Source organism: Lissotriton helveticus, chromosome 7 (assembly GCF_964261635.1).
Source record: "Lissotriton helveticus chromosome 7, aLisHel1.1, whole genome shotgun sequence".
In the NCBI taxonomy this organism is placed as follows: domain Eukaryota; kingdom Metazoa; phylum Chordata; class Amphibia; order Caudata; family Salamandridae; genus Lissotriton; species Lissotriton helveticus.
In genome coordinates this window covers 977,329,399-977,353,541 of record NC_136068.1, presented here as the reverse complement: position 1 = coordinate 977,353,541, position 24,143 = coordinate 977,329,399, and the positions used below count along the sequence as shown (strand labels likewise).

Below are 24,143 nucleotides of genomic sequence, written 5' to 3'. Positions count from 1 at the left end.
AGGTGTTACAGATACGTCAGTATTACTGACGTATCTGTAGGTGCAAAAGTGGACACAATTCCAGCAATGTGTCCTTTCAGCCTGCGTCACCCTTACGCCTGCCATGTTTTGATGCATTTGCTTCCTAGAAGTGGTGCAGTGAAATCTGTAAGATTTCACTGCGCCACTCCTACTACCCTGTCTTGCGGGGGAACGCCCACCCTGCATACATTAAACATGATGTAGGTATAATATAGCGCAGGGGTTTACAATTGACACATCTGCCTAGATGCGTCACTTCGTAAATATGGCACAACATGAGGCATTATTTACACCACCGCAGCGTCACAAAAAGTGACGCAACGTGGCGTAAACGTGTCTCAAGGACTCACAAATAAGGCCCCTCCTCTTTATCTTCTTCCCCCACAACAATCTCCATTGCCACTTCTGTGTCCGCCCCGCCTTCTTTTCCTCGCTCATGTCTCCTCCTGTTTCTCTTTCTCTCCCGCAGTAAGATGTGTGATCCTGGAGTGACAGCGTTTGAACCAGAAGCCCTGGGGAACCTGGTAGAAGGGCTGGATTTCCATCGATTCTACTTTGAAAATTGTAAGTGACTCATTTCTCTCTCCAGTGAATGCTTGTCTCATATTTGTTACCTACATTGTAACTGCACATTTTTGTAACTGCCATGCTGTGTGCTCCCACAGCGCCATCTGGTGTCACGACAAACTAAAAGGAAAATAAAACAGTGGAGGTGATATTATAGACACATAGCAGAACATTACTGAGTTAACATCGATGACTTGAAAGCTGGGATAATTCTCCAAACCGTTAACCGGAATTCTGTTTCACTGTTCTGTAATCTATCCCCTAAAAATTAAGATATAGTCTTGCAGACTTACCAGGACATTTGCCTTAGCGCCTTGATATCTCTCGAGATGAGTGTAGCGCTTTACAAATAAATAAATTAAATGAAATAAAATAATATAATAATAAGCTCCATAGAGGCAGTTTGCATTTAGTGTTTTTTTTTAATCACCTCATGAGAACATGTCAATAGAGTAGTTTAACGAACTGAAAAACAGTTTTTTTCGAGCAATGATTATGCCTTTTAATATGGTTTCACACCGTTCAATGTAGTAGGAATATGCCATTCTAGTTTATTGTGAATTCTGAAAAATATGTGAAATAGGAAATAAACCACATGCATCTTGTACAATACATATACATTTTTATATAATATTCTTTGCAAAAATCATTCTGCAAATGATTGCCATTTTACAAAAATGTTCGCTGATGGTCATAGTTTTGTGAAACTTCTTTGCAACCTTTGTGAAGGCAAAGTTTCTGCAGGCAAAATGTAAATGTCACCATTTCAGCGTCATCGGTGTCTGCTACACTGGTATCTGGAAAGAGCAGTGAATAGTAAACCCAAAATGTGTTATTGAATGTACATGTTCCCACTTGGCCGTTCCTATTTTTTATTAAGAAACCTCATCAATGCACTACTTGCTTTACTAAAAATAAAGCCAAGTTCAGGAACTGGTGCAAATTAAATGTCCCAGTGTTTAACGGCACACTTCATAAATCCAAACCTAAATTAGCTCAATGCGTTGACATTGACCATCTTTTTGTGGATAGCTGGATTAAGGAGGCCATAGAGTTCTCTCTTCCTTCCACGGCTAAAACTACAAATAGAATACATTCGCCGGCTCCTTGGTTTAATAGCACACTCTATCTAGAGAAGAAAAAATGCAAAGGCTTGGAAAGACTTTGGAGAAAAACCTTTGAGTTGGAAGCCAAACCAGTTGCGGCCCGTGGAGGGAGTTCCGTGGGGTGGAAAGGTGGGCGGGAGAGGGGCAGGGTGGGGAGGTAGTAAACACCGTAATATGGATGATTGCAAGTAAGTAAACCATGAAGTGAATAAAACGAGATTCGTAGCGCGCACTGCATCGCATTGTGCAATTCAGGGCCACAACGAAATTAGACACAGTGCCTCACGCTATCCTGATGGAGAGACTGAGGTCAATTGTCCGTGAGGGCACCGCCCTTGCGTGGCTGATCGAATATCCGAAATCAAGATCTCACGTATTTTCGTCAGATTCTCAGAGCCCTGTACTCTCTCCTCAGGTTTCTGCACTAAGTCCTTTGGTATTTAAGCTTTATGTTTGTTCAGTAGCAGATGTGGTGGAGAGCTGCGGCAGCACACTATTGTTGTATGTGGATGCCACCCAAATTATCTTTTCGCTGTCATCCCCTCAGAAGCACCATACTGAGACAATTAATTATGGTCTTAAGCAGATTGCCACCTGGATGGATGGCAATCTGCTTAAATTGAACAGTGACAAAACTGAGGTTTTGATCATGGGTAGAAATCTTCAACTGTGGGGGTCTGGAGCACTGACCTGCTTCCTTAGGCTCTGTACCCACTCCTTCTCCCAAAATGAAAAGACTGGGATTCTGGTTAGATGAAGCCCAGTCTATGCACCCCAAGCTACCATAGTAGCATCTTCCTGCTTTGCAGTTATGAAGTGGGTAAGGAAAATTAGTTGGATTATTCCTCACTCAGCAAAGAGATCACTAATTCAGGTCCTTACTCTTTCAAGACTACATTATGGAAATGTTCTCTACTTGGGCACGGATAAGACGGCTACCTGTCGTCTTCAGGTGGCGCAAAATTCTGCGGCTAGGCTTCTTGCTCGACTTTCGAGTAGGACTGCAGCCTCCCCCATTCTCTGAGAGCTACACTGGCTACCAATTGGAAAAAGAGTACAATTCAAAGCCCTCTGCTTTATGTTTAAAGCTAAGGCAGGGCTTGGCCCGAAATATATTCAAGAGCTGGTCTCTCCTTATATTCCTTCCCGAGACTTAAGATCCGCCAACCAGGGGCGATACTGTATGCCCATAGTACACCGAGTACTTTCGGGCGGACATTCTTTCACATATTTAAGTACAAAACTATGGAATGCCCAGCCTCAGTATATGAGAAACTGCACTTCTGTAATGCAGTTCTACAAACTCCTTGCAGTGCTTAGTGCCGGGAAACCCAATGGGTAGATGTGCTTTACAAATGGCAAAAAATAATAATAATAATTCAATGGACTCAGTCAGCACACTCTGCCTCATGAAGCCAGCATTCAGAGGGGTGGAAATATCCAGGACAGGAAATGACACCTATCGCCTACTGCTGTTGTTTTTCAACAGCATAAAGGCCTCTGGCTAGTGGTGAGAGCAGTGTTAATGGGAAGGGGAGTAGAATGGGAGTATTCCAGACAAAATCGCTTGGAACGGAAATTAACTTTTTGAAACATATATAAAAGTGTTGTTCACATGGCACACAGGTCGGAGAAGGGCTGGGCTAAGATTGAGCAATTTATGAGCTATCAAATTGGTGCCATGCTGCTGTCCTAATCCAAAAAATGATAGCGAGTCTTAATTTATCACATTGTCTCTTTTTTTTTAACCAAAAATCACATTTATTATGAGAGTGGTAGTTGATCTGGGTGGACATTCTAGATTGTCTGGAGGTTGCCTCATTATGTAAACTATAAAAGGGTCTTAAGAATTCATGAAAAGTATTGGATGCACATGGAGGGGTAGGAACAGGAAGGTAACATAAGGCAGGTTGATTTGCTCTTATGCAGGAACCTACCAAGTGCTTCGTCTCTCTACCTCGCATGTGCAGGGTTCCCTTCCAACTATGATTGGGGCTTTGATCTGACTAGGGCTCACCTGACTGGTGCTTGTCCAGCTTTGAGTTTGAGGGGGTCTTCAGGCATGAATCCCTGGTCAGATTTTGTCTTCCTGTTGGCCTAGGATGAGTAGGTGGAATCTGGGCCTTTTAATATTCGTGTAGTTTCTACTAAGGTTGCAAGCCTTAATTGCTTCTCTATATCCAATATACCTTCATGGGGTGTATTTATTCAGCATAAGACTATCATGAATTCCAAATCTTGCCCCTTTGGTATTCTTCTACCCTTCCAACAGTGGATTACACATTTCACTTCTCTTATTAGCCCCCTTTTTGGTCTACGGACACATAGCACCCCGCTGCCCCTATGGTCTGTCTCTCACAAACTCTCACCCATCTCACCGCTAGGCGCTGTGTCCCTTAACACAATAACCGCACTTCGTTGGTCATCACATGTGACAACATTTCCCATATAGAGTTAAAGCAAAAACAACACTCTCCGAACACTCACCCTATCCAGTGTAGCTTGCCATCTGTATGGCTAAGCACTATACAGGTGCTATGATGCAATACAAAAACAATGAGCAAGGTAAAACATGTATGATTAAATTATGTTGCATATTAACATATGCTTAATTTGAGAGGATTTGCTCACATACAATGAGTTAATTTTTTTGCGAGTGAAATTTCATGTTCAATAAATGCAAAACTCATCCAGCGTAAATCTTGCATAATGTGCAAGCGTGTTTGCAGTGCCAGGCGGTAGATAAATGATGAAAATGTACCATGTTCCGCCATTCATGAAACTGTGGAACGTGCAGTTCATTGACAACGTTTTATCATATAGTGCAAGTTAAGAAGGTGTGGAGAGCTGGCCTTTATTGTTCTCTCAGGAGTAACTGTCACTCAGGGAACAATTACCCATGGTACAAGATTGCCAGTAGCAGTAAGTGTAAAGAAGGCTGGCAGAGAAAATGCTGTTCTAGAGGGATATAGGAAAGCATGGAAAGTGGCTGACAAGTGGTTGGAAGATAACTGATACAGCTCAAGATAGTCAGAGTGGGCTGAACACTGCCTTTGGTTCTTATTTAATGCTTTACTTGGTATTCTTTGCCAGTTCTGGGATTTCCAAATCTCTCTTCTTTACTTTTCCTTGTTCTCCACACATCTTTTACAAAGTCAACTGCGTTATCCTGGTGATGTTGTGGTTGAAGGACTTTCTTGCTTAAATAGTCTCTAGCTCAGCCACCATCTGTAATTCGTAGGGAACATTAATATCTGCTCATCTGTTATTTTATGGACTACAGAAAAGACCACATTGTATAATGTGTAGCAGGGACCATTTAGGCAACAATTCATTTTTTCCTCTTCTTAAACAATTATTAGCATATTTTCCCTAAACATAGTGCCTACTTTAAATGTTCTTAAAGTTCATTTTCACATTCAAACTTTCAGAAGGTCCACTTAGAAAAAAGGCTCATAATTTGAAGCAAAACGCACCAATTTTTAGGGAAAAATAGATTTTCGATTTCCTAATGTCTCCTTTCAATTTTTTTTTATTTAGCTCTTGTTGCTTAAATCCAGACAAAGGAAAAGTAAAAGACTACTATTTGCCTCATCCAAATTTGTTGATCTAGATTTTTTCCCTGTCCTATTGCAAATTTGCAACAGAGAAAATAAAAGATGTTTCTGCTCTTTTGAAAATCAAAAATATTGACATCTCCTTCTCTTTCTAGATTAATGGCTTATGTCTAATGTCACTAATCCTAACATTATCTCATGTTAACTTTCAAAGAGATCACACAAAGCAAAGGAATCAACTCTATAGCTAGTTTAAAACCCTCATCCATTTCTGAGACCTGATCCCTGCCCTTTTGCTAAAGGACAACAGTACTTCTATCGCCCCTTTTTTGGATGAACCTTATCAACACCTCCCTGAGGCAGGGTTATCACTGAGGGCCTCATTTATCGTTTTGTTTGCTGTAGTGCAGCGGAGCAGGCCTTGCTGCTGTGCTGCCCTACGGCAAAAGAAAAGGGCAGAAGTGAGCTGTAGCTATTAGATACAGCGCATTCTCGTTCTTTTCCCATGCACCGGTGCATAATAAGCTGTCGTGCGCCAACGCAGGCAGCTTTGCACCATAGTGCAAGGGTTCCTGCGTTGCGGTGATGATGATTTTGTGCAGCTCACAAGAGGGTTTTTCCTCTTTCTATGTGTGCTGCAGAATGAGAGAGAGAAAAAACCAAGGAGAAATAAAGATATTTCTCCTCGTTGTGTCTCCCTTACACCTCCTCTGGGGAGGCGTAAGTTTTTGCCGCTGCCTCAGACTCACGGTTTTAGTGTAAAAAAGCAATGGCCTTTGCTGGTGCCGCAAGAACACCCACGGAAAGCTCCTTTCACGTTTTCTGTGTGAAAGGGGCACATATTTATAAGGCCATGAAAAGCCACGTAACGTGGCTTTATGTGGCCTTATAAATATGCCAATGGCAGGGTACGCCACCAGAACGTGAAAAAAGAGTTATCCTGGCGGTGCTAAATTGCCGGTAGGTCCTGATAAATGAGGCCCTCAATGTTTAGTAATAGGTGAAGTAACTTGTCTTTTAGTAAACTCACCAATAGATGCTGGAGATCTGAGCATTGCCGGCCGCAAGTCAAAGCTGTTCCCAGTGAAGGTTGTGTGGTGACAGAGCTAAATTACTTCATATTATAAAACAATGAATTTGATGATCTACAATTGGTTACACCTGAAAATCTTCTTTCTGTAATATATCGTACCTCAGATTATCAGTGGAAAACATTTTTGGATGTCTTTCCAGCTCTGTAATTGATTGTCCTAAATCTTTTACTGCAACCTGGACAACAAACTAAGAGCCATATGTACAAAAGTTAGAAATAGCGATTTCCTTCTTCAGATTTTTTTGTGAATCGCAATTAGTAAATTGCTATTCCTAATGTATTAAACTCTTTTAAGTTTTATTAGTGATTTGTAGTGGGTCACAAATTGGCCTATATTAATGAGGTAGGTAACAGCAAACCGCCATATCTGTGATGCTTTTAAATAAAGCAATCTTTTTTTTTTAAATGCAGCCCGTTTTCCTTAAAGGAAAAGGGGATGCGTTTAAAAAGAAAAAAAGTTAACATTTATGTTTATGTTTCATTTTTTAAGAGCAGGCAGTTAATAAATGAATGCCAACATTAGTGTGAATGAGTGGTCAACCAAGTGAATGGGATTGCATACATTATTTATTTAATGGCTGAGTGAATATTCCTGAGGGATTGATTGAATCATTTATGGATTCTCAGTCATTGTGTGAGGGCAAGTAGCTCAGTATAATTAAGTGAGAGTGAGATTTCTGTGTGTGTGTGCATGTCAGTGTATGTGTCTGTTTCTGTGTGTGTGTGTTTGTGTGTATGTCTATGATTCAGTTACTGCAAATGAGTGAGCCAGCAGGTGAGCCAGCCAGTCAGTGAGCTAGTTAGAGTCTGCCAGTGTGTATCTTTCCTTAGAGGGCACTTACAAGGTTGGGTGCTCTCTAGTGTTCATGGCTAGAGTCTAAATATGAGTCTCCCACCCACTTCTTTCAACTGAGACACTTCCTGTTACACAATCATCAAGTAGAGATTGAGACAACATGCAGTAATAGAAACAACATGGCTGCTTCTCCCATATCCCTCTACTCACTCTATCCTTTTCTATCCACAGTGTGGTCCCGAAACAGCAAGCCAGTGCATACCACCATCCTGAATCCCCATATTCATCTGATGGGAGACGAGTCAGCTTGTATCGCCTACATCCGCATCACTCAGTACATCGATGCCGGGGGAGTACCACGCACAGCGCAGTCCGAGGAGACCCGCATCTGGCACCGCCGGGATGGCAAATGGCAAATCGTTCACTTCCACAGGTCTGGCGGCCCATCCGTCCTGCCGCAGTAAGGAGCTTCCCGTGACTCCCCTTAGGTCACTCATCCATGTGGCGCCTGTTAAATAAGGGTAGTGGGAAATCGGAAGATACATAGATGCCGTTTAATCTCTAGATTTAACATGGCTACCTATTCTATACTTACATTTGACAACAGACTCTCCTAGCTTTTCAGCTTTACCTTTACTTTCTCTGAATGATTGTTCCCCAGTGTCTGCTCCATGCATTTCTTCAGTCATTTGGGCTTTTTGATTACACCTGCAATTACTAGTAGACAATCTTTTTGCCCTTGCTTTTCTTTCTTAGCAACAACGTGATTTTATGCTACCCATGTCTAATGTTTCTGTTTTTTATCTTGATCTCATCACCTGTGTGCAATCAAAGCAAAGAGTTTGTTTTCACTGCCCAAAGTTTTGCCCTTGAATTGCTTGGGTGCTTTTTATAGATGTACATGCCTATGTCCCACCTCAATTTGCCAGTCCACGCTTTCAAAGTCTTGGTCTGTATTTCTCGCTGTTGATTCTTTCTACATGATGGTCACCTTTTATCATCTATCCTTAAGACCAAAGATCAGTTTAGCAGCTTTATTCCCACTCCATAGTTCAGTTGGTTTACATATTGTAATTGTGATTGAGTGATAACCCACTTTTGGGCTTAAGTTTAATGAAGATACAGTGCCCTGCTTATGATGACAGTGCTTGTGTGGATGCCTCATTCCTCCAGCAAACAGGTAGTCTGCCTGCCTCTAGCATGCAATCATGAGTGACACATACACAGATAGATGTTGTTTCTCTGGCGTGCCTGGGGCAGTCACTCCAGCCTTTATTTAAGCTCTTGGGCCTCGCCCGGCCCCTGGGGTGAAATGGTGCAACAAAATATAGTAGAGACCGGGTGGCACTCTACATCCTATCCAACTTTTACTTGAAACGAAAATCACACTGTAGCTAAATAATGCACACATAGTCTCGGAGCAACTGGCTCGGTTCTGGGTTAGGGTGAATGCCATACCTCTTGTTCCAGACTCCTTCCTCTCTATCGCCAACCTAGGGTGTGGCTAAAGTGGGTGACACCATCACGGAGCCTCAGGGCTGCTGACCAATGTGGACACCAGGTCAGCCACTTGCCGTCATACCTTGCTGGTTGTGAGGGCTACTTCTAGTGCCAGCAGTACTGGGGTTGGTGGCCAACTGTTTTTTAGCCACCCTCTCATCCTGTTCAGTGTCGTTGTCACTCTGCTCCTCATGTGAGGGGAGTACTCGCTTGAGCCAGGACATGTTCCTGGACTTGGTAGTTCACCCCCACTGTGCGGTGACCATAGTCCCCTGGATGTCTAAGACCTTCCAGACCTCCTTCCCAATTGGTGTATGAAATTTTCACCTAGGGTGGCGATCCGGCATGACCACTTGATCATCCACAAATAGTGCCGGGGCAGCAGCCTGCCGGGCCTGACTGGCTTGGTTGTTGGTGTTCCTCCTTCTCTCTTGTGTTACTTGCACATCCAAAACAACTTGCCTCTAGTTGGGTCCCACAGGAATGCTGACCCGGGTGGAGGACCTTTTCAGCAGCAAACCCAAGGGTGCACAGTTCAGAGTCTGCCGATGTGCTCATAGGAACTGATGAACCCACCCTAATCCACTCCTAAGCGGAGCGTTCGATTCAATGTGAGCATAACGCGCTCCACTTCCTCCTTTGCCTGGGGCCATGTGGTATCACCTTTCAGTGCATTATGTTGACTGATATCAAGTAGGGCTGAAAGTCTTGCCCCTGGAAATGGGGGGCCCATTGTCAGTTCTGATTTCTTCAGGAATTCCAAGCATGGCAAACATTTTCTCAAGGACAGGCTTTACTTTTGAAAATCCAGTGGACTGTACCAGCTCCATCAACAGATACTTCCTGTGACTGTCCATTAGCACTGCTGCGTGTCGCCCATCCGGGAAACTGCTGAAGTCCATTCTGATTCAAGAGCAGGGTCTCAGGCGGAGTTTCTCAGTTATTATGGGGCAAGCCATGTTTCCCTGCTGGAAATCATGCAAGCATGACAATCATGCCACTTTTCATCTACCATGGTGTCCATTACCGGGTAGCACACTTTGTCGCACAATCATGCCTTTGTTTTCTGCACGCCTTGGTTGTTTTGATGTGCTAAATCAACTACCCTGGCCCACAGGCATCGGCGCGTCATGATGCGCCTTGCCCGCAATAGCAGTGCTTCGCTGTTGGTACTCAGTTTATCTCTGACCTTCTAAAATTGAGTCATCATCACCTGTTCGATGGGAGGCAACAATCATGGGCCCTCCAGAAGGTTCTTCTACTGTTTCCCGGAAAGTGCTTCCTTGACCTTGGATCGACTCATGCCCAACATGGCCGCCTCTGCAGCTTCCTCAATCAGCATTGCTCAGGGCATATGCATCATGGTGAGATGCTTTGTTTGTGTGTTCTGTCCATTCCTAAGCAGCGTCCGACTATGTCAGGGCTGTCAGGGGCTTGGACAAAGTGGCCGGGTTTGGAATGAAACGGCCACAGTAGGTTGCCATCCCAAGGAAGCTCCTCACCTCCATGGTGCTCTGTGGAGTTGATGCTTTCCTTATCGCTTCCACTTTGGTGAGGGCCACCCTCAGCTCCTATGTTGAGAACACATACCCCAAAAAGTTAATGGAATTCTTGTAGAAGGAATACATCTTCTTGTGGAGTGTGAGCCCACAACTGGCCAACCTCTCCAGTGTGGCTCTGAGTTGTATGCAGTGTTCTTCCAGGGTTGCAGAGAAGATCAGGATATCATCACTGATGTTTAGGACATTCACAAGGCCAGAGATGGTCTCACAGGGGGGTTTCTGGAAGACCTCTGCTGCCGAGGATATGCCAAAGCTCGGCCCATGTGTGTCAAAAATGTCCTTATGTAATGACTGGCTTGTTCCAACTCCAGCTGGTGGTAACCATCTTTGAGGTCAAGTTTGGAGAACCCTTGTGTGCCCCTGAGGTCTGCCACAGTATCATCCATGGTCACGGTGATATGTTGTTCTTGCCAAAAGGCTTTATTGGGATGATGCATGTCGATACAGAGCCTAATTGACGCAGGCTGCTTGGGTTTGGGTGCTATCACAAGGGGCAAGACCAATGGCATGGGCCAAGTGTCCTTCTCAATCACCCCTTGCTGCTCCGAGTTCTGCAGTTCCTCCTCCACTAACAGCCTCAGGTGGAATGGCACTCTCCGGTGTTGGACCACTGTCGACCTCACAGTCTCATCGATGTGTACCTGCACCTTGGTGTTTTTAAAGCATCCTAGGAAAAGCTGAGGAAACATCTGCATGATCACCGTGGTGTGTGACTCATGGATCTGCCTGACAAAGAACACCAGCCCCAAGGCTTCTGCTGTGTGGCAACCCACAAGGGTACTGGTGTTGCCTCCAGTCATGTGGAAACAAGCCTTTGTCGATCTGCCTTTGCTCACAGCCACCACTGTCGTCACACCTACCAGCAGCAGTGGCTCCGTAGCCCTATATGTGTAGATCCTTTCTCTGATTTGAGCAAGTATGGGTTGTGGCACTATCTCAATGAGCTGGGCGTTGTCCATGATGTTGACTGATGCACTTTGCGCTCTAAATCTCTTATGAACATATTTTCAATCTCCACAGTGCACATGGGCAGTGGGCACTTTCGGTTGCCTTTTCTGCCTGCAAAAGAGATCCTCTTGGGCTCTCAGACTGCTCATCAGGGGCTGGTCTTTTGGTTCCTCCTCATCAATGGACAACTGTTCATGGTTCTCAGGCCTTTCCCTTAACTGCAGCACACTTTAGTGAAGTGGTTCAGCCGTCCGCAGCAAGAGCACATTCACCCTCGCGCAGGGCACACGTCTGGTGTGTGGTGTGCAAGGCCACAGTTTCTGCACCTGCCCTCCAGTTGTCATGTTGAATTAGGAGCAGGCCATCTCTGAATATCACCTACATGCTTCTCTTTCACCCTCCCAGTGTGAGACGCAACATGCAGGCTGCCCCGTTCGATAGGGCCACTTCCATGTCATCTGTGCGGCTGTTTGCCAGCTCATGCAACCGTACCTACACCACAATAGCGTCCAGAGTGATACCTGGCTGGCAAGACTTGCAGCCTGGTATCAGTTGTGCTCTGATCTCCTTGGGTTGGGCAGTGTTGCTACACGTGCTTGCCCGTTTCCTAAGGCGTGCGTAAAAGATGTTCACGGTTTTATGCTCGGCTTGGCTGGACCTGCCTCAGCTTAAACTGCTCCTAGTCTGTGTTTATCTGGGGGTCAAAATTACTCTGTCTAAGGTGGTCACGGCGGCATCAAAGTCTACATCACCAGGTGTGTTGGGCTGGTATTTGAACAGTTCGTACCACTCCGCCCCTCCAAAATAAAGCAGTAGCGATCACTTCACTGCCCCATCTGTTTCACTTCTGGCAATAAAGTAGTGCTTTAACCTCCAGACCCATGACTGTCATCGCAGCATGGCTGTTGCTGGGTCTGCCAACTCACGGAACTGTGGCAATGCCGTGACAGAGGAGTATATGCGTGTGTGGAGCAGGAGGTGGCAAGGTGGAGCCTGCTGTGGCTGAGACATGATGTGAGTCTTTTACTGGACTAGTACAGGCGTGTAGGTAACCACTGTGTGAGCAAAGCTCATGCTGGGCTGACTACCCTCATCGTCGGAGCACTGCTATGTTGGGACCTGACATGTGTGCTGCCGGCCGCAGTCTTAACCCCACGTGCTGGGGTGAGGCTTGCAAGGGAAACCTTCAGGTAAGCACATGAGAGATGAAGACTCCCACAGCCCAGCAGGTGTCCTGTTCAAACTTCTTTATTGTTTTTTTTTGTCTGTCATTCTGCAGTGCTCCATTTTGTGTCAGAGCAATCTTTTATAACTGGGAGGCAGCCCACTGTCGCTTTATTAGACTCTGCCTTAATTAGACTCCATACGGATTCCCTTCAACGCTTGCATGTGAATCCGTGTCAGCGCGCGTCCTTAGGAAGCGGTTTGGTTGTCTGGGGAGGGTGCTGTGTACCTCGCGCACCAGCAGTTAGTACTGTCTGTTTTCAAGACAAGTGGGCTTTGAAGGTACCAACAGAACCCAGGGATGTCACAGGCCACAGAGAGGTGCATCCCGGCACCCAGGCAGCAGTTACTCAGCACTAAGAAGCTGTTATGTCAACCCTAAGCAGCCATAAGATGTCTAAATAGTGTGATATCTCTTCGATTCCCCAGCATTTCTGTGGGTCAAAATTAGTGATACTAACCCCCTTGGAAAAAAAGGACTTCAACTCCCAGCATGCACCAATGGTAGGAGGCATAAATACAATGCTGAATTTACTAGTGCCAACAACCACCAAAGAACTTTTCAACATTGTTTAGGAATTCTCCAACCCGGCTGCCAGTGAAAACATCACACCTTTACAGGAGCTGTGCAGCAATCTCACCCTCTTCTTCCAAGACAAGATCGCAACCATATACAGAAACTTGATACCTCAACCCACACCTACGCTCCTCCCTCTTCCCCAATAGATATGCCACCTCTGTAACCGACACAAACATCACACTGACCACCTGGAACATACTCTCCACCCAGGACACAACCTCCACCATGAAATCCATACTCTCGGTAGCTCCCACAGACCCATGGACACACCACATCTTCAATCTAAGAAACCAAAAAATTGGCCAGGAACTCAACACCCTGCTCAATATCTCTATCACCACTGCAACATTTCCATATGCCTGGATACACGCCAAAGTCAGACCACTACTCACCATCCCCTACAAACTCAAATACTACTGACCAATCTCCCTGTTCCCATTTCCAGTGAAGGTACTGGAAAAGATCATCAACAATCAACTCATGACACACCTGGAGGAGAACCAGCTACTCGATGCCTCCCAATTCAGCTTCCACAGCAATCACAGCACCGAAACTGCCCTGAACGCAGCCACCAACAACCTCTGAATACTCCTCGACCAATTATCTCACTTCCTGAATTCCAAATGGCCCTGAAGATGTGGCTGTTTGAATAAGCCTCTAGGGCCTACAAGCCCCCGGATACCCTATTGTGTGATTAGCCACCCATTGCCAATCCTGATTGGTTGATTTATACTATGCCCTGGATAATCCGGGAGACTGGGTAGTAGTATTGGCTAAAGGACTGTCATAATGAGAGCAACGGACAAGTCTGTACTAGAGGGTATACTTTACAGCTTACAGCTGTGTTTGGCTAAGTGACCCCTTCCTGTCATCATCAATCTGCTAACAGTTATTTTGATGTCTCCTATATTCAGGTCGCTGCAGTGGCAATTAAGGCCCTAAGAATGACTCGCCTTTCTTAAGCAAGGAAATATGCTAATAAAAAAAGCCTCTTAATTTCAGTTGTTTTTCTCTCAATTCCTTACCTTATTGGGAGCAACTCCCTCAATTTTTCTCAACTTCAAGAAGGTTTGGGTCATGAAATTTATATCTGCTCACATCTGTAGGTAGAAGCAGCAAATTTTCATTTTCTCCCTGAAGATAAAGAAATGTATCCTTGTATGTAAAGCCGTTGCTTGTTCCATGGCAATATCTAGCTAAACCAGACATCCACTTTGGACAGATCACTTCTTCATTTTAGGAATCTGCTGGACAATCCGGTGCGATGAAGTTCCATTTTAAGCTGGTTGATGTTTTGTCACCTAAGACCGTAGGTCTCCAGGGTCCCATTTATGTAATGAATGATTGGTTGTCAACATTTTGAATGCTGTCCCTGAAGTTATTTAAAAGAGGGCAGTTTTTGTTGTATGTTTACACTGGTTGATACAAGGCTTCGAATTTTTATTATTTTATTGTGGACTTCTAGCTGTTGGGTGATTTCTCCCTTCTTTCCCCCCAAAATACTTTCTTTGCAGGTGAACTTTCCTTCAAAATTATTAGGAGCATATTTTGATGCTGTAAAGTGTCTGTTTCGTGGTATTTTTCAACCACATTTTCATTTAGCCAATAGTGTTTATTTGGAGATGTGAGATTATACCAACGCCACACAGGTGTCATGGGTTCAATAGGTACATATGGGTCTGAATCAGTATCACACACATTGTGCTTATAAAGATATCTCAGGTGACCCCAGTCTATAAGTACATATGGGTCCAATTACACAGTAGTATCTAGTTATGTATTGGTCTATATTAATGCCTTATTGGTGACTTGGAGATGGTGACTGTTCATGGGTCTACACCAAACGTCACAAATTGACCTGGGTTCTGTAGGTACCTATACCTACATTGGTCTGTACCAATATCACACATGTTTTGAAATCTGCAGGTCTGATCCCGCCTGGCTCAAGGCCACCGTGTGTTCCTTAGCACTCACAGGTGATAGTGGGTCTCTGGATAGGTACTGGCCTAGCCTAAAACCGCAAAAGTCCATAGGGTTTGCAGAATAGCGTGAGTATATCATGAAGTGATGTGCAGTGACATGGGTTCTGTTGGCAGATGTGGCCTAATCCTAAAATACACTCATTTCTTGATGTTTGTATTTAGCGAAGGGTTAAATCTAGAATGACCGCAGACACTTGGGCTGACTTTCAGGGTACTACTGGCACACTATTTGTGATCTACTTGGTTATCATGTGGAAGGGCTAGGACTAATCTAGTATCTCAGAAATGTCCTAAAGAAATGTGTCAGCTTTGACTCATATGTTTTTCACTGTTCACAACCAATAGATTTATTGGCCTTTCTAGCTCCAGCAGGGCACTCAAAAGTCTCACGTTTGCAACTTTCACATTTGTAATCAGCATTGCATAAAGTACAGTTCCAGATGCCCCAACATTGATAACCCTTCCTTCTTTCTTGCAGCTGAGCTGTGGCATCCGGTGACTTCAACCAGGATCGAATACAGCTTTGAGCGGACTTCACAGGAGAGGGGGCCATCAACCATCACTGGAAAGATCTAGCCCACTGGACAAGGATGGTGGCTTCTAACTGGCACCTTGTAGAAGCCAATCTCCATGTTTGCCAGTTTCCCATCTCCAATTTACCTTTTCTTCCAATCTCACCCTGACTTCCACTCCACCAACAGTTCCTCTCCACCCAAAAGAATAACCCTCCCAAGTTCAGTTTTGCAAATCTTCTTCCATTCCTCACCAAGTTTCAGGTTGTGTTTGCCAGATGAAAGGTCTGTGGTGGCTCAGAATCCCGTTCTCGGTTTCTCAGTCCCTTTGCAGTGGATACAGACACCTCAAAGGGACTACGTTTGTTAGCTTTGTGGTTTTCTGAAGGCACAGAGGGATCACGTTTAGCTGTCGGACTCCGAAAGGCCGCCTGCCTCAGCTGGAGAAGTTTTCCCAACTTATCCCAGACTGGCAACTGCCCTGCTCTCCCAAACCATCTTTCCTTATGTCAGCGCCACTTCCTTTCTAGCCAAAAAAATGACCTCTGCCAAAGAAAGGATGCAGGCGTTTGTACATTGGTATTGCTGTACAGTTTAATGTGTAGATTGTATTTATTTTGGTGCTGGACATACCACATCCTCCAATTCTTTGCCATTCTTTTTCCTTGACCTCGCCACAGGTGTTCAACTGCAGCAAGGTCTAGAGAGGAAGTATGAGCAGAGTTAAGGATTACGATGAATATATGGGTCAATTTTGAATGTAAATTTATATGTTTGCATTTCTTAGACATAGCAAAATCTCTGTTGTGAATAGTGGACATTCGGGCTGCCTTAGTTTGCTGCCTCAACTACTTGCTATCCACATGTACTTTACTAACTGGATAATGTCCCAGCATGAGTGTTTTTATTGCCATGCACTGCAATGTGAAGCTAGCATCTGGAGTTCAGACTGTGTTTTTCCACTGGTGAAATCAATTGTTCTAGGACAGTTCTTCAATATATCAGTTGGTTGTTCTCGGCATGAATTATTACAAAACAATGCCGAGGGTACTAAAGTATAAACTTGTAAAGATTGTTTTCCCCCCTAAATAATTTAGTTGTATTTCCTATTTTCTCTTTACTCTGCCCTTTTTCCAAATTCCCAATGATAGGTTTCAACTAGGCTGAATTTAGTAAATCCTGAGTAACACCTACACCTCTCTGTACCTATCACAGTAAGGGTTTCATACTTTTTTGTTTATTTAAACATAATACTCCTGTAAAGTACATAACGTTTTTTTCTATATCGACTATTATTTTACACTGTATATTGCCTAGATAAAAAAGGCGTTAAAGGAAATTGGCAGAAAAAAAAACATTACCAAGAGGTGCTGGCTATTGGCTCACCAGGAATGCTCATAAAATTACTTCTATTGCAGATTCGGAACGGGAGCAAAATAAATCACATAAAGACATTCAAAGTAAATTAAAAAACCCAGTACAACTCAATCACACAAATAATAGGTCAACGTATCTCAATAAATGGTTTATTATATATTTTGAGTAAATCAAAACAAAAAGGAAGATAAAGCCCTTGACACAAACGTCATAAAATAATCTTCTGTCCTAAAAGTATGGTATGATCTGAGCATTGGAGTAAGGTGTCATCAAAAAGGCACCTCTTTGTTGTCTCTGGGTATCGTTTATCTTTTTAAAACACGTTTCCTTTACCTAGTTCAGCTACTGCGTCCAAAAACAAACAAAAAAAAAAAACAAGAAAAGAAAAACACAGACTGACCTTTGAAAGTTGGTGCCACTTTTCAATGGAATGGAATGTTCCACACTCAACATTTTTAATAGTTTGTTAAGGAGCCACAACACAATGCAAAGCGACACTAAGTTCAAAAAAGGCTTCTGGCCTCCGAGGCAGGATGGAGGTTATACCCACCTCACTTTTCTTGTTTTTTCATGTATTCTTTTTTAAGATTGATAGTACAGCTCAGAAGGTCTCCTTTTAGCTGCTTCCAGAAAAAGTCTCTAGTGGACAGACGTCTTCATTGTATAAAACCAAGGGCTGAGAAGTTTAGTTTAAGTTGATATATTGGTTGAATTTTTCAGAATTACGTTTCACCAACGTGAAAGATATTTTTTGATTCCTGTGCTTCTGAAAGCAAATAACGGCAGAAATGTAAGAGCACATTATACCTATGGGAAGAAGTGAGAGGTCTGTTTTAGTGGCATATACCCTGCTAAGGCACTAAACCACCTCCTGTGTCTTTTGGAAATGTGGTATATGCAGCAGTTTTGCAGCTTTAAAAAATGGCATCACTTGTAGGCGAGAACTGAGATATTGTATTATTATTTTGCTAAAAATTGATTTAATTGTTATTTTTTCAGACTTGAGTTTTGACTTTGGTTAGTAAGTTGAAAAGTTTGTTTGCCACTAATTTATTTCCATGCTGCCGTCTGGCACAGAGATGTAACGGCTGGAGCGGGTCCATATGCAGGAGATTATAAAGTCCCACCAGCAACCACATACATGGTAGGATGTGTGTTTGTAAGACTGTGTGCTCAGAGTCTTTCTGGCACAAAACTTTATTCTTTGTCACTTAGTCAGGTATCTCATGTTCAGTACCTTCATTCTATATACTAACTTCTCCGAAGACTCATGAAAATCCTCAGAAAACCCTGAGTTCCTCCATTTCCTGGAGCAATGCTGTCTCCTCTTTCAGGGGAGATCTGTTGAGGGTTGTCTTTGAGATATATGAGCCCCTCTTACAGTCAACAGCTGAAGTAGTTGCCTTCTCCCAGCAGTGTGGTATATACTTTCAGGTCAGTTCTCTAATAATGTAGCTGTCTTTCAGCTGTATGGTACCCACCTACATTTGAGGGCAGAAGCAAATGTCTCATTATTTTACAGGTGAGGCATTGAGAGATATTTATTTGTGGAGCGCAGCGCTGCTCAGTAATTCTACTCCCTTGATTCAGATCCTGCTATCACTGCAGCACCTTACGACTTTGAGGGGTAGATGTGTGAAAATTGCAGGGGCACTCCTCTTCAACTTTGCCATTTGGCAGGCCCTATTGTATTTATCTTTTATATGCAAATCACTTTGTGATTGTTTATGTGTTTAGAAAAAATTAGTTAGTTATGTTTTAGTTTAGAAAAATGATTTGGTTGACATAATGCTTTTGAAAATCGCACTGTAAATGACACTAGTCAGGTTAATAATTTGGTGAGAATGTGATATTAGTTTGCCCGTATTTTGGCAATATTTCTTGTTTGAAGAACTATTTGATTTTGCACTGGCATGATAAATAACTATTGATCTCTAGTGATACCTTTAGTAGACGATATGAGAATGGCACACTTTTGTAGCACTTTCACATGTAATACTTTGGCAATAAACAAGACCTTTCATAGGTGACCAGATACTTTTGAGAACAGTAATACATTAATTGCATAATTTAAACTTGTTAGACACTCTGCAAGTGTATTAGAAATGTCATATTTCTCACACTTTTCACATATTTCCTCCTGCAATTTCATTATTGTTAAATTGGATAAAACAAATTAACACATTTGGAAAACCATTAAAACACTTAAAAAAGGTTAGCTGTATTCGAACTTCAAAATACTTCAATCTCATTTTCAGGTTAATGAAACAAACCAGAAATTGATTAGTAAGGTCTCATGAATAGGTTCTTCAGATTTCTTAACTATCCCCCTGTCCGCATGCTACATAAACTTTGAAATGTCATCCCCATCTCTTACTTTAAACCTTTAATACTAGCTCATTCTGTGAACTGTGCTCAAAATACAATTCTGATGCCAAAGGACAATAAAGGGGGTTGCCATACAAGAAATCACATGAAAGTGGACAAAATAGGAGAACTTTCAGCAGTGAAGTGACTATGTGAGCTTTAGTAATAACATTTTTGAAGAAACTTGATTGTATCAAGATAACCAACACTATTATTAACTTATTTATTTGTATGCATGTTTATTTAAAAAATATATGAATTGGTGTGTCTGTCGATTGATTAATATTACTTCCTGAAAGTGGTACTTTATGTAATGACTAGACGTCTTATATGATTGTTTACATTTTCTGTGGTTTTAGGGAGACGTGGTCCTTGAGAGTGTTCTTTTAAAGATGATTGGTCGTTATTTATCATTGGAAGTAGGAGCAAAATTTGAAATTTGGATATAAGGGTCAACCATTTATGGTTTTCAGTGAAGCCTTATTTTTCCTTACAGTTGCAGGACGTCTTTCTGGATTTGAAAATTAATGATATTCTTTGCATATTTTGATGTCCTGCTGTATTGTTGGAGTCTGCTATGAGTTTTCAAGTTTCTGATAATTCAAAATATAAAATTTAGCTGGGATAGTTTTCGGGTTTAATTAACATTTATGAAGAGAAGGCTAAATGACAGTAATAATATTGTACTGTACATATACCTTATTCTGGTTAACACCCACCTAGCAAAAGGAGCAATATCCTTGGAAACTGTTTTTTTTATCTAAATAATCACAATCACACACATGTCCAAGCACTCAGTCATGAAGGCATACCTCTGCAGGCTTGCTTGTGCATATGCCCATACAGATAGAAAGCATTACTGTAGAAGGGCAATGTAGCCATCAAATTGCCATGGTCTAAAATGGAAGCTAAATCAGGTAGAATATTAGGTGAGTCGCTGAAGGCCCCCACTCGTGCTTTTTTGATTGGCCAATGTCTCTTTTTCCTGACGATTCCACCTAATGACATATCAAACATGGTAGGAAGGAAGTGTTTGACCTACCTTTTATTTTTTTCTAATTCGATAATTGTCAGCCAAAGAAGAGTTTGGGGTGGTTGGAATGAACTGGCTGCTGGTAATGTTTTTCAGAAGAGTGAACTAATTTGTTTCCTGAGTGGACAACAACTGTTCTAAGCAAAGTTAAATAAATTCATGAGAGGCTGTTTTTGTTTGGCCTGATGTTTAGTGTTTTCCCAGAAGGAACAATGTCAATAGTCTGAGACCAAGATCTAACTTCAAAGTTCAACTTCAAACTATCAACTAATGAACATTACATGAATTCCTATTTTGGTCAACAACTGATTAACTGGGATTCAGTGCATCGCCAAAGGCCCATCTGACTCTCAGCAAAATGAGAGCCACAAAGAAGCTGACACAGACTGCTTGCTGTTGCGTCAGCTGCTACTCCCTTGGTGCCTCATAATGGCAACACACACCAACAACTTTTAGTTGCCGTTCCAGCGCATTGAACAGTGACTGAAGTTGGACGCCTGACAATGGCTAGTGTTTGATGACTGCAACGGAATTGCACTCTCAGAGGAATCACAACTGCACCCACTCCCTTGCATGAGGTTTTCGCTTGATATCATTGTAATTGAAAATCACACAATAATATGTTTGCTTTAAAGAGAGACAAGGGTATGTATTTGATCTTGGTGTCATGTGTGCTCTAGCCGGTGCTGTGCCTCTCTGTTGTTCAGAGCACTAGAATGAATATTTTGCCACTCTCGCTCAGAAGTTGATAAATGCGTTTCATGTTAATGCCATGATGTTCTGCAGTGAGGTCGGTGCACATCTGGAGTAAAGCAGTGACCTAGGGTGAGAGGAGTGGGTTGGTCAGCTGGCTTGGGGTTCAAGGATCGGATATCACAAAGGTCTCCTTCCCAATGAAACACATTACAATGGTTTTGAATTTTGAATGTTTTCTTTTTTGTTGTCATGTTCTGTTACTGTTATCTGAGGAAGATCTGGTTTATTCTAGGCAGGCCTTCAGAGGCACTCAGCACATCACTAAAGAACATTGTGTCTCTGTTTTTGGCTAGTTTAAATAGTGTTTCATACACTCGGGCGCCATAAGAATTAATCCCAGCATGTTGAGATTCTTTCGGCGGGTGTTTGTCTCACAAGGCAGTTGTGATGATTTGCTTCTTTACACAGCGTGAGGGGCTATGGTAGAATTTGCTACCAGTAAGAGTATAGATTTATAACAGTCACATTCATGCCAAATAGAAAAGCTTGTTTTTGTTGACGGTATAATTTACTTTGTTTTCTTTATTTACTTAAACGCTTAGGAGTTTATTTTAAAAGAATCCTTCGATAGTCCCTGCAGAAATACAGTAATGTCTCTAAAAGATGTCTTGTAGTAAATTGAGAGTGCTGAATGAATTTGATTCTCAGGAGGGATATAACCTTTGATGTGCATCTCTAAATGAACTCATTTAAGTACACAAATAAACTAAAAGAGTAAAAGAGAGAGAAGGAACACCCCAAAAACACACATTTTATTAAAAAAAAAAAAAAAAAGCTGCACGCAAAACTGGCATTTCACTTAGTTCACTCTCGCTATTAAGGATCTAACTTTTACACCAAAGCGGGAAGGTATTGACATTTGTAGAGCTTGCTTTTCCCCAGCTTGGAACACCAAAATTAAAAAGACTCAACAAAAATGTCATTTGGAAATTACCTGAGGAGAATCATGTGGGCAAATTTAAAATAGTCAAGTTTGTGGTAGATCAGAGTTGTACATCTCCTATTCCGAGAATCAGATTAATGTATTAAATACGTTGCAATATATTTAACAATATGTGAAGCAAGTGAAAAGAATGAATAATTGACCCAAGAAAAAGACCTAAACCTCTGGAAAATTCTCAATAATGTATTTTTAATGGTTTTTGGAGTAGCATTGCTTCTCAAATTATTCTATTTCTAAGTCTGGAACAGTCATTACCTTGTGGATGTAGCCAGGGCTTTAAGTGGGATGAAAAAACTGGGGTGTCTCTCAAAGGGGGTGGTCAATGTAATGGCTTAAAAACACATAAGCTAAAAATCTGTGTTTAGCACAGTGTGCAGCAGCCCGACTTGTATTTTGCTGTTCCTGTCATTGCACCTAGATAAATAATAGAAGTCACATCATACCTACAAGTCACGACTATGAGCTTTGTCAATGGTTGCTAGTTACATAAGATAAATAAGCAGCAACTATGTGGCTTGTGTATAATATTGAAAAAAACTTCCACTTAAAGCCCTGGTGACACCACGACAATATTGCTGCTCCTGAGTTTCAAAAAGAGAAGGGAAATCCAGAGAGAAAATGACTCTCTTTAAAGGATTTCCCTTCTTCTACCACGCTTACCACGCACACATGGATGTCACAGCTGTCACTGCAGTCCGGAAACAAAACGGACCGCCTGTGCCAGGGCATAAAACAGAGCCCGATAGAGATCCGTTTCGAGGCCCCCTGAAAAAACCTGCTGGTGCTCAGACCCGGTGAGACCCGACCCCCTTAAAGCCCTGGATGTAGCTAAACTAAAAACACCTAGGGCCTCATTTATGAAAAGTGACGCATCGCTGCGTGAAAACAGCGATGCGTCACTTTTCACTGCGCCCTCCTGGCGAGACCAATGATGCGTCATATTTACAGTATGACGCATCATGGCGCAAGGAGTTACAGATACGTCAGTATTTCTGACTTATCTGTATGGCGCAAAAGTGACGCATTGTTGGAATGTGTCACAAAAGTGACGCAACTCCAGCAATGTGTCCTTTCACATGGGGCAAGCCCCCATGTGAAAGGGCCTGCGTCAGTCTTACACCTTGAGGCAGGCGTAAGAAATTGACGCATTTGTGTCCTAGAAGTGGAGCAGTGAAATCTTATAGATTTCACTGCGTCACTTCTATGACCCTGTCTTGCGTCAAAACGCCCCCCCCTTGCATACATTATACCTGGCGCAGGTATAATGTGGAGCAGGGGTTTACAAAGTGACGCATCTACCTCGATGTGTCACTTTGTAAATATGGCGCAGCAAGGCGCATTTTTTTTACGCCACTGGTGCGTCACAAAAAGTGACGCACCGGCGGCGTAAAAGTGACGCACAGCCTCATAAATTAGGCCCCTACTATTTAGAAACTAATGTTTCGACTAAGTCTCGAACAGCTTTATCGTGAGCCAGTAATACTATCACACATCCACAGGGTGACTAACTTGGCACATTTTATAGACAATTTGAATTGGCACTGGATTACACTCCAGCTTTTAATTTGGCCTGGGCGTAACTCATGTACTTGTGCTGATTTTTAGTGCTGGGAGCTTGTCCTGCACTATAAAATCAGCTCAAACGGCTAGATGGTGCTGCTTCTTTTTGCCACTCGAGCAAATTTTCTATACTTGCAGCAACTTTCACACCCCAAGTGGCTTTTTTCTCAAGATAGTAGTGACCTGTTGCGACCGCCCGCTTAGAGTAATCTTTCCGAAATTCTCATTCGTGGTCTCCAGTTTGCCATTGTTGAGTCATGCGCGAGAAAAAACTCACGCACAGTTTGGGCACACCTCTGTGAAGTCTGCCAGAGGAGCAGAGTTTACCGCTCACCTCTACTTTTAATGTCGTTTCCTATCTTCAGATACCAGGCCAAGAGCATAAAGTGGTCTAAAATGACTTAACAGTTCCATTCTCAGGGCCCCTTTCTTTTCAAAAGGGGGTAATATGTCCTTAGGGCACAGTTTATTTTACACTGGCTGTCTTTTCTAATCTCTCTATGCTCCTTGATACTGAGTGACAGCCACCTTGTGTCATTCAGTTTATCTTCAACCTTCATTTTTTTTTGCTGTTTGATTTTCTTCACTCTCACCTGCAGAATATTCTCTCCTTCATTCTACATTCTATTTTTTCATTCCTGCTTCACTATTTTTCTCAT

The 24,143-nt window shown here is 42.7% G+C and overlaps 1 protein-coding gene across 2 annotated transcripts in view; it reads left to right on the top strand.

Annotated features, from left to right (window-relative positions):
- CAMK2A (calcium/calmodulin dependent protein kinase II alpha) overlaps positions 1 to 20,397 on the top strand; it is a 602,280-nt gene extending 581,883 nt beyond the window's left edge. The window contains exons 17-19 of one of the 2 annotated variants that reach the window (XM_078653588.1): positions 491 to 585; positions 7,372 to 7,600; positions 15,415 to 20,397. In XM_078653588.1, coding sequence (XP_078509714.1) covers positions 491 to 585; positions 7,372 to 7,600; positions 15,415 to 15,418 — 328 coding nt within the window. In that variant the 3' untranslated portion in view covers positions 15,419 to 20,397. Of the gene's footprint in view, positions 1 to 490; positions 586 to 7,371; positions 7,605 to 15,414 lie in introns of those variants that run through there. The other variant, XM_078653589.1, reaches the window with a different exon arrangement.
- The last annotated feature ends 3,746 nt before the right edge of the window (positions 20,398 to 24,143 follow it).